Source organism: Mus pahari, chromosome 4 (assembly GCF_900095145.1).
Source record: "Mus pahari chromosome 4, PAHARI_EIJ_v1.1, whole genome shotgun sequence".
Lineage (NCBI taxonomy): Eukaryota > Metazoa > Chordata > Mammalia > Rodentia > Muridae > Mus > Mus pahari.
The window spans coordinates 77,785,974-77,795,739 of record NC_034593.1 but is presented as its reverse complement, the minus strand read 5'-3'; the positions used below and the strand labels follow the sequence as shown (position 1 = coordinate 77,795,739).

Here is a 9,766-nt window from a genome sequence, read left to right as displayed (position 1 = left end):
TCTTACTGTACTGTGCATACCCATGTTCTCTGGCTAAGAGAGTGCCAGCCTTTCTCTAGGCTCTCTCTCTGAATACTTCAGCATTCAAGGTTCTTTTCTTCAGGCCCAAGTCTAGGATACACGAATCCAAAGGAACGTTTACAAGGCACCGTATTAGTTCCAGACAACTGAGGTGACTAGTTTGTCCGCCTTTTCTTTCTGTTTTTGATATTGAGACAAGTCCCTTAGAACCATGGAATACAGTACTTGGTGCACACTCTGTGTGAACAGTTGTGAATCCCAAAGCAAAAAAAAAAAAAAATGTATCCACATATGTGGTTAGATAAGTCATGAACCCTAAAGGAGTATCTATAAATATTATCTCATTAATGAAATAGCATTAAACCAACTCTCAATGACTTATCATTATACCTGTAGATCGGCACATCTCTTACACCTCATCAGAGAAGTTTCTTTTAGTAGTAGATGACAATGAACCTACAACTGGTCAGAATACAGGAAACAAGAGACCGTGGGGTGCTCAGCCCTAAGTGGGACATCTACACCACATATCATCCTCCCGAGGCTCAGGAATCATCTCAGAAGAGGTGGGACAGATGGTAAGAGCAGTGTTTTCTGAACACAATAGGGCAGTTGTACATATGAACTCACAGTGGTTGTGACAGCATGCACAAATCACACCAGATAAAATGCATGCGTGGCGCAGGGAGGTGGTCACAAGGTCCCACCTGCAGCCGAGGAGCTATTGGCCATTAGCGGCCATTGGGAGAGGGAGAGTCTGTTTTCTTCAAGGACGTGGCCCCGAGGTCTTACACACATACACAGACAGCACTGAGTGGCCTCAGTGGGTTAAAAATAAAAGCAAGCACATCAAATTTTGAAAGAATCAATGGTAGGGTATAGAGTATAAGGGGAAGAACTGGAGTGCAAGGAAAGGGGAGCTTGGGTTTGATCAAAACATATTGTATGTATGTGTAAAACTATCAATATTTTAAAGTTGTATCTACCCAGTCTCCAGAGCCTTGCATCTGACTCTCACTTGGGGTTCAGAGTCTGCTCTTTACGAGCTGGCCACTTTCTTTACTTTGAAAATCTCTTCACGGGGCTCCAAACTCAGAAATGGAACTCCAGGCTAAGAGAACCTTATTACTTAATTCCTAAAGGCCCAAACTTAGGCCTTATTATAGAGCCCCATTAGATTCTAATGGCAAAGGACATGTTAAGTTATCGTAACCTTTTGTAATACATATTACTGTACTCCCTGGAACACACGCACACGTGTGTGTGTGTGTGTGTGTGTGTGTGTGTGTGTGTGTGTGTCTTTGTAAGTCACAGCCTGACATTAGATGCCTTTCTTACTCTTCACATTATTATTATTATTATTATTACTGGATCTCTCACTGAAACCAGAGCTCTTTGATTGATTAGACTAGCTGGCCAGCCAGAAAACTGTGGAGACCCGCTCCACCCAACACTGGGATTAAAGACACACACTGACACACCCAGCATTTTAAGTGGGTGCTAGAGCTCTGAACTCATGCTTGGGCAACTAACACTTTACCCACGTATTTCCTGAGTTCATTTCCTGGAATCTTAATGTCTGTATCTGCCTGCAGTCTGGACAAAGCTGGTAGAGAAGCTTCTGGCCTGCTCGAGCTGTGTCTTATTTTCATTTTGGCAGGTCGGAGAATTACATCAGGACTGTGTGTAGAATTGATTTATCTTCCAGGTCCTGGGTTATATCTGAGGGGTGGCTCGGGAAAGGGAAGAGGGAGAGAGAGACAGAGACAGTGAGACACAGAGAGATAGAGACAGACAGAATTGTTCTTTTTCTGTTCAGACCTTAGGGGTTTTGTTCCAGGCAGGAACAACTTGCTGACATTTCCATTTCCCCTCCCTGATAGCAGACACACAAATGTCAAACGGATGTCAGTTTGGAGCTGTGAGTATCTCTATTCTTGACAATGGTGCTTGGACACCCACTATTTCAAGATGACTTCAACTTTCTGATAATCGCTACGTGCCTTCCATCTCTAGAGTTGAAAGCAGAGCCTTTGCACTTGTTCTTGTGTTTTTCTGGCCGTTGTTAGTCCTTGAGAAAGACAGAGCTCCTACCTATGCAAGGGTGCCTTGGAATGGTGCGAGATTGGATTATTATTACAAGTAGGATGCTTTTGTGTCTGTAACTGAACCCTGAGTCTCTCCACATGCACTTAAGCCAGTGGCCAGACCTAATATAGGACCAAAAGTTGCTCATTGTGTCTCTCACCTACTGTCCAGGCATGCCACACAATCCAGGCTTGCCTTCAGAGCCTGCGCTAGGCTAAGAGAAACCACTCCATTCCATTATTTCAAATCTTTTTATGACAGTGTCCATGGATTAGGTTTTATAGGGTATAGGATTCCAGCATAAAAGCTGCACCACTGGAAGATGAACACAGGAAGAAATCTGTACCCCTAGAATTACCGAAGGAACTGCTTACCCAGTTATAGTTTCTGGTGTCCTGAGAGGGGCCATTTTTACATTCATTGAATCTGCTCCCTGAAGCTCTAAATATCATTCAACATGGAGAAAATCACCATTACTTTAATGATTGTAACTTAATTTTTAAAAGTGTATTTTTAATGATGGTTTTTAAATGTTTTATCCTCTCTTTCAGTCTACCACTCACCACAGGCAGTGGAAAAGAAAGGATATGGGAGAAGCGGACCTGATTAGGAATTGTTTTTTCGAGTAAATGTCATCTGTGTTGTTAGGAAATCAGTAGTTTAGTTTATAGGTCAACAGCAGCAGTTTGATCTGCTTGCAAATGTTTTACAAATATACCAGCAGTTTAGTTTTATAGTTGGCATAGCAAACATGAATCAGCAGCAATGCCAAGACTGAACAGAAGATATCCAGGTCTCAGCCAAATAGTCACAATTCAGCAAAGTCAGGACCAACCGGGGTGCCAGGAGAAGTTTTTTGCTGTTCTCTCAGCAAAGTGAAGACCAGTGAAGACATGAGACCAAAAGGTGTTGCACAGTTAGTTCTATGAGCAAGCCGCTCTCATGGTCTGATGAGTTCTGTTTTAATTCCTCTAAATATCACGTGTCCTCCATGGGTCTTACCTTACTGCATGTCTCGTCTCAATACGTGAGTCTGTCTTTACAAAACTGCGTGAGTCTGGATCAGTTGACATCATTTTGTCAATCTACCTGATTCAAAAAAAAGGTGGCATGAAACCGCAACATATCATCAAAAGGTATTTTTGGTGCAGTTTTTCCTGTGGAGTCCTAACAAATGGAGCTCAACTACACAATATAAGGTGAACCAATATACATGTGTCATTAGCAAGAAACCCTTTATCATAAGTCTTTGTGCTTGCTTTAACAGAACATCTTTTCACCTGTGTCTGTTTTAGTGAAGTTTTTTTATGAGTCTGCCTTAAGGAAACATCTTTCCACCTGCCTTATGTGTCTGTCTCAACAACCACTGTCTAACACAACTGGCTTTCCAAAAAGCCCTTCAGATGATGCTTCCGATTCTCCCAGCAGCCTTCTCCACACCAAGACAGTGAAGCAATACACGTGAGTTTTACTCAAATTATGGAGAGAGTTGTAGAGTGCCATTGGGGAAATGCAGCCTAGGCTGATCTCAAAACCCCTGCAACCACCCATCCAGTTGTGTGTATAGCTAGTGTCTTCATTAGAGTTTATACTGCTATCAGAAAACTCCATGACCAAAAGCAATCTGGGAAGGAAAGAGTTTATTTCAGCTTATTGTTTCAGGTAAGTTCGTCATGAAGGGAAGTCAGGGCAGGAACCTGGATTTGAGCAGAAGCCATGGTGGAATATTGCTTGTTCCCCATGACTTACTCAACCCGTTTTCTTATCCAGTCAGGTACTCCCTGCCCAGGAGTGGTACAACTCCCTGTGATCTCAGCCCACTCACACCAATCATTAATCAAGACAATGCACTACGGCCTTGCCTATGGGCATCTCTTGGAGAAGCATTTTCTCAGTCAAGAGTCCCCCTTCCCAGACAGCTGTTGTTTGTTTCAGTTGACACAAACCAACCAACACAGCTAGTAATGCAACACCCGCCCCCTAGCACCTATGTCCTTCCACGTTATTTGGAGTGGAAGAAGAATCTTTCCTATGTGAGTGAAGGCCCTTCAGACCAGAGAGAAACCCTCCAGTAGCCATACTCTGGCCATCCTGCTTCTTCATTCCTACTTGTGTCTGACCAACCATCTCCCGAACAGGAAGTTTTGAGCAGGAAATGTACCTTCTGGTGCCAAGAGCATGCCTACCACCCAAAGATAACTTGTTAAATCTGTCACCATTTCTTACAAATCCTCATTCTCCTACCACCTAGAACTCTAGAGAGGAGTCAGTCCAGCTCTGGCAATGGTGCCGCTCAGTGGGGACTGTCTCTTGACTCCTAAGAGGAGATTTAAATTTTGAAAACTACTGAGAACCTGATTTGAATTTCAGTGGGCCCCAAACTCAGTATTCTCTGGAAAGGCAAGTGCAGTAGAAAGCATATCTATAAAAGGAAAGCATCCTACGCGGGAAGAAGCCTATCGCACCAGTGAGCAAATATCTAAGCAAGTCTGTAAAGAGGAAGGACATTTGCTTCTGCAGCACCCGTTGGGTTGGGGTATGGACTGATTGACAGACAACTTTGCCACTTCCTTTTTTTTCCTATTTCAGATCCCTGCTGAATCACAGTGTTCTATCCCAGATCCGTGGTCCATCTGCCCTAAGGACTTGAGATGCGCCTGTCTCAAAGGGAGCTGCTTGCCTCTAGTCTCATGCTTCTGTGCTTGCTACTTCTGGTCATCGGTAGGTAAGATGCTCGAAAGGCCTGGGGTGGTGCCAGGGTGGGACTCCCTCTGCTTGGTCAGCCCTAGACACTTCCTGAACATATATCTCCCTGCTGGGGGTTAGGGGTAGCACTAGGTTTCTCCTTCTGACCCAGTACTAGCAGGTATAATGCAAATGGGACCTGAGAAAAGGGTTCCCCCAAAAAGGAAAAGGCTGTGTGTGTGTGTGTGTGTGTGTTCTTAATAAAGGCTGGTGATTTGTCTCTATTATTTCTGTTTGATCTCTAGGAAAACAGTAAATTTTCATTAAAAGAGCTTCAAAGGTCATTTCTGTTAGAGTGAACACATGCGCCGCCTAATAAATCTTATACCACAAGGCCCAGACTCTACTTCAGGCTTCACCATTTTTGGCTGAGCTCATATCTCCATACATTTAGACACTACATAGACTTCAATCCTGGCTGACCATATTTGATATCATAAAGCATGACTCTCTAACACTGCCCCATACACAGCAGTAGGTCTAGAAGGCAGAAAGGAAGAGAACTAACCTCAATGAAATATAAGCAGGTCCTCTGTTTCTTTAGTGGATGTAGTTTCAAGATGGAGCCCGCAAACTGGTTATCCAATACCAAGTGGACAGCTCTGAAATCATATGTGTGTGTGTGTGTGTGTGTGTGTGTGTGTGTAACATTATATGAATTGAGCAGGTTGCATTATATATAGATGTATATGTGTAGAATGTATGTATATACATATATGGAGAGACAGAGAAAGAGAGAGAGAGAGAGGAGAGAGAGAGAGAGGAGAGAGAGAGAGAGAGAGAGAGAGAGAGGATTAGAAACCATAAATTTGAGAAAGAGCTGGGGAGAGGAAAGGGAAGGGAGAAAAGAGATACGATTTTATTTTAATTTCAAAAATAAACATTTAAATTAAAAAGGTAGGAGACTTGAAGCTCTTGAAATTCTGCTTACAAAAGACAAAGTCCTGGAAATGGACAAGAACTGGCTGTAACATGCTTGGAATTATAAAAATGAATCCTGGGTTCTGTAGGAATGTTGTTTGTGAGTGAGAGAAGGAAGGATGAAGAAAAGATGGAGGGAAAAGATAGAGGAACTGAAGGAGGGAAGATGAAAGGGAAGGGGGAGGGGAAAGAAGCAAAGGGAAAAGAGAGGGGAGTGCTTGGGGGTCCTCAGGACCTTGGAGGGTCAGGACCTTTGAAAAAGTGTGCCGCCCTTGGCCCTGAGTAATCCCTCTGCCTCTGTTCCCTTGCAGCTCCTGTCGGAGTCCAGTCCGGTGAGCAAGTCTTCTCTCTTTGTTCCTTTAGATCTCCGGAGCCTCACTCGCTTGGGCATGGGAGGTTCTGCCCAGTAAAGCATCTTAGCGGAAGGGATCTGAGTCAGAGTTAGGGCGAAGAGAGCAGCAGGATTGGGGTGCCTCACTCCTCACCCTTGGTCAGTGGAGACCGGGATACCACAACCTCTGTCTTGCCGGCTACAGCTGGACGGGAAGGAGACCCCTGTCCTGACTCTCTAGGCAATGAATTATTTCCCCTTTGCCGCTGACCTGGCGGAGAGGAAAGGGAATAACTGCAAAGGGAAAGGCATCTCTGTAGCTATGGGGGGACAAAGATTCTCACGCCCATCGCAAGCGGCGATTGAGAGTATATTTGTGGCAGAGGAGGTGCTCTGCAGAAGGCAAGGTCACCCTTAGGTCCTCATTGGGACAGAAACAATCCAGTGCCTCATGTGCTTTCCTTTTCTTATTGGAATTTTAATATAATAAAATTAAGAAAACACTTTGTTTCATGGCAGCCTGGGAAATTATACTTTCTTCCTTGCTTAAGCCTTTGAGAATACATTCATCCTACAAAGCGGAGGGGAGATGATACTCGCGTGCCCAGCTTTGTAATCTTAAACAAGAATGTTTTTAAATTACTTAGTAGGGGATGTCTCTAGAGCAACCTCATGGGATCCAGGGAGCCTTCAGAAATTGTGGTAAAAATGTTTACAGACGCATAACTGTGGTCGTGTTGAGGAAATACAGCTCTAAGTAAAAATCTCAGAAATGAAGATCCCTAACCCAAGTGTCTTGCAGTTACATCCTTACTTCAGGCTCAGGGAAAACTGCTACAACGTTTCTCTGTCTCCTAGCCCTTCTATCATTCTCAGTTTGGCCTTCATCATTTCTTTTATCAACCTATGCGCCCTGCCATCTATCTTTATTCCCATTATCTTTCAAAGCCAATCAAAGCTGCACAGAAGGCACCTTTGAGCTTGACTGGACACTTTGTCCTACTGAAACCGTCTAAATGAGCAGCTCAAACACGGTATAGATATAAAGGTGTACGTGGATATATGTGAACAATGAAAAATACACACATAAACCGAACATCCTGGAGGATGAGGTGAACTGAGTAGAATGTGTGGGGTCCCGAGTTTGGTCCCCAGCTTCTTCAGAAAAATAAAGGAAGGAGGGAAGAATGGATCTTCATTGGAGATGATCATCTTCATGAGATGGGCTTTAGAGTGACATATGCTCTAGGCAGTTCTCACTGTTCCTCATCTACACCTTATAGGTGTCACTCTAGGGTCTGCAGGCCTTAGCTTTTTCCTCCTGAGACAGGCCGTTGGGAGTCAGAAGGACAAGCTGGGCCGGTACTAACCATGGCCTTTGTACTGCATCTTCCCTCACACTGGGCAGCGTCTTATTTTACTCTGAACGGGAGTGGTGCTCTGTGATGAAGGGCCATGTTCGAAACAAGGTCTGGCCTTTTTATCAGAGCAAACAGACATTCACCATGCTACCTCCCTAGTGCACTACGTCTCCAATCTGGCATTTGAAGCTGAATTCCTAACTCTTTGCAGACTGAAACCTTTCTGTAGGAAGATGGAGGCCGTGGGGCAGACTGCCAGAGCAGCATGCTAGTGAGCGCCTCTCTCTTCAGAGAGGTTTACAGGATCCTTTCTGCTCTTCTGTGTTTTCTCCTGCTGTGGCAGATCCAAAACACCTGAGCTATTCATTAGCCCCCCTGCCCCAAATGACCACTGTCCTCTAAGGGAAGCCATGGCCTGAGTAAGTAGAGGCCCCACTTCTTCCTTGAGGGGACCCTACAGGGCCAAGCATGGCAGTGATTTGCAGACACCTCTGAAAGAGTTTGTAGTCAGGGACTGGAAATGTAGATTCCAGAGCTTGTGCCTCTGTGACCCCATGGTTTTATCTAGAGATAATGACACACAAGGGAAGGACTGTGAGTTTATCGTGTTACTCTACAAGGTTTCCAAAGCACGAGACGAGCAGAGGGTGTTAATCATGGTTGCCATGGGGGATCTGAGGCCACACCGATAGGTATAAGGAGATACACGTGGAATCTTCTAGTAGAGAGAAAAGGAGTACTGAGGCTCAGGCCCAGGGTCTTGCATGTGCTTGGTAAGTACCCCACCACTGAGTTGTTTATGTCCGGCCCTGTTTACTGCTTATTGTGAGTCATAGTCTTGCCAAGTCACCCAAGCTAGGCCTAAACGTCATCTGTAGCTTTGAATCTGTGACCTACCTACCTTAACTTTATGAATAGCTGTAATTCCACACCTGTGCTATCTCAATGAGCTAGTGGACTCATTTTAAGTCTATGGTTAGTACAGCTGTTGGAAATTGGGGAAAATAGCATACAGTCTATTAACATGCATACAAAATGCATGTCTGGAAAAAATCATCCAGCGAAGCTCACCCCACTGAGCCAGAAAGTTAACAAAGCTAGTGGGGCCCAGGCAGCTGTGGGTCATCAGCTTCTAGACACATGGAGAGGCTCTGTCTTCCCAGGAGCCTCGAGGCGGAGGTTCACGTTGTCACTGTCTGCACCTTTGCTTCCTTTTCAGACTGGTTGAGCATCAGCATCCCACACCGTTCTTATGAAGGAGACCAAGTAGTGATAAGCTGCACAGGGAAAAATAATGATGACATAAAGAGACTGAAGTACTTCAAGGATGGCTCTCACATAGAAACTTACAGCAGTGCTTCAAGCTACACCATTAGGAATGCAAGACGCGGCGACAGTGGCTATTATTCCTGTAAGGCAGATAGGAAACTTTTCCTATTTATAGAATTAACAGAAGAAACAGGATCTAAGTGGCTTAATGTCCAAGGTAGGAGACCATTCTTCAAGTGGCTGTGTCTAGGAAAGAGAGTGCCTGCGTAGGAGGGCCAGGCTAGAGGGCACACAACACTAAGCAAGGGTGGATAAATGGTAGTAGGCTGTCTGTCCTGGAGCATGGATATATGTGTCTTGCTCTGCAGGCACTTCTGGAGAAGTGTATAGTCTACTACTAACGGGTGGTCTCATCTAATTCTGTCTTCCCTCCAGAGCTGTTTCCAGCACCCAAGCTGACAGCCAGCCCCCTGCAGCCCATAGAGGGGAGTTCAGTGACCCTGTCCTGCAACACCTGGCTCCCTTCAGACAGGGCAACCACCCAGCTACGCTATTCCTTCTTCAAAGATGGTCATACATTGCAATCGGGCTGGACCTCAGCAAAATTTACCATCTCGGCAATATCGAAGGAAGACTCGGGCAATTACTGGTGTGAAGCAATGACTGCTTCCCTCAGTGTCTCAAAGCAGAGTCACCGGTCCTACATAGATGTGAATAGTGAGCATCTGTGGGTTGGAATGATGGGGCTGAGTCAGGCAGGGACAGCAAGGGCACCAGCCAGACTGCAGGCTCCTCCTTATCCCTGGAGGGTGGACAACAGGGCTCACCGGGACTCTTGTATGCTAATTTCTGTAGGGGCATAATTTCCAATGACTTTGCCCTACCTTTCAGAAAAGAGACAATAGTAACTTTACTCAGAAAACCAAAAGGTCAATGAAGTTCAGCTTTTGTCTATGAGGAGAGACTTCCCCACCCCAGTTAGGAGGTGACACAATGAAGGCACAAATAATAATATCTGACATGACGTTAA

The 9,766-nt window shown here is 44.9% G+C and overlaps 1 protein-coding gene across 2 annotated transcripts in view; it reads left to right on the top strand.

Annotated features, from left to right (window-relative positions):
* The first annotated feature begins 4,668 nt into the window (after positions 1-4,668).
* Positions 4,669-9,766, top strand: part of LOC110320417 (Fc receptor-like protein 2) — a 10,198-nt gene continuing 5,100 nt past the window's right edge. For both annotated transcript variants that reach the window (XM_029537607.1, XM_021196430.2), the window contains exons 1-4: positions 4,669-4,830; positions 6,087-6,107; positions 8,687-8,953; positions 9,172-9,453. In XM_029537607.1, the coding sequence (XP_029393467.1) occupies positions 4,761-4,830; positions 6,087-6,107; positions 8,687-8,953; positions 9,172-9,453 (640 nt within the window). In that variant the 5' untranslated portion in view covers positions 4,669-4,760. The remainder of the gene's footprint in view (positions 4,831-6,086; positions 6,108-8,686; positions 8,954-9,171; positions 9,454-9,766) is intronic.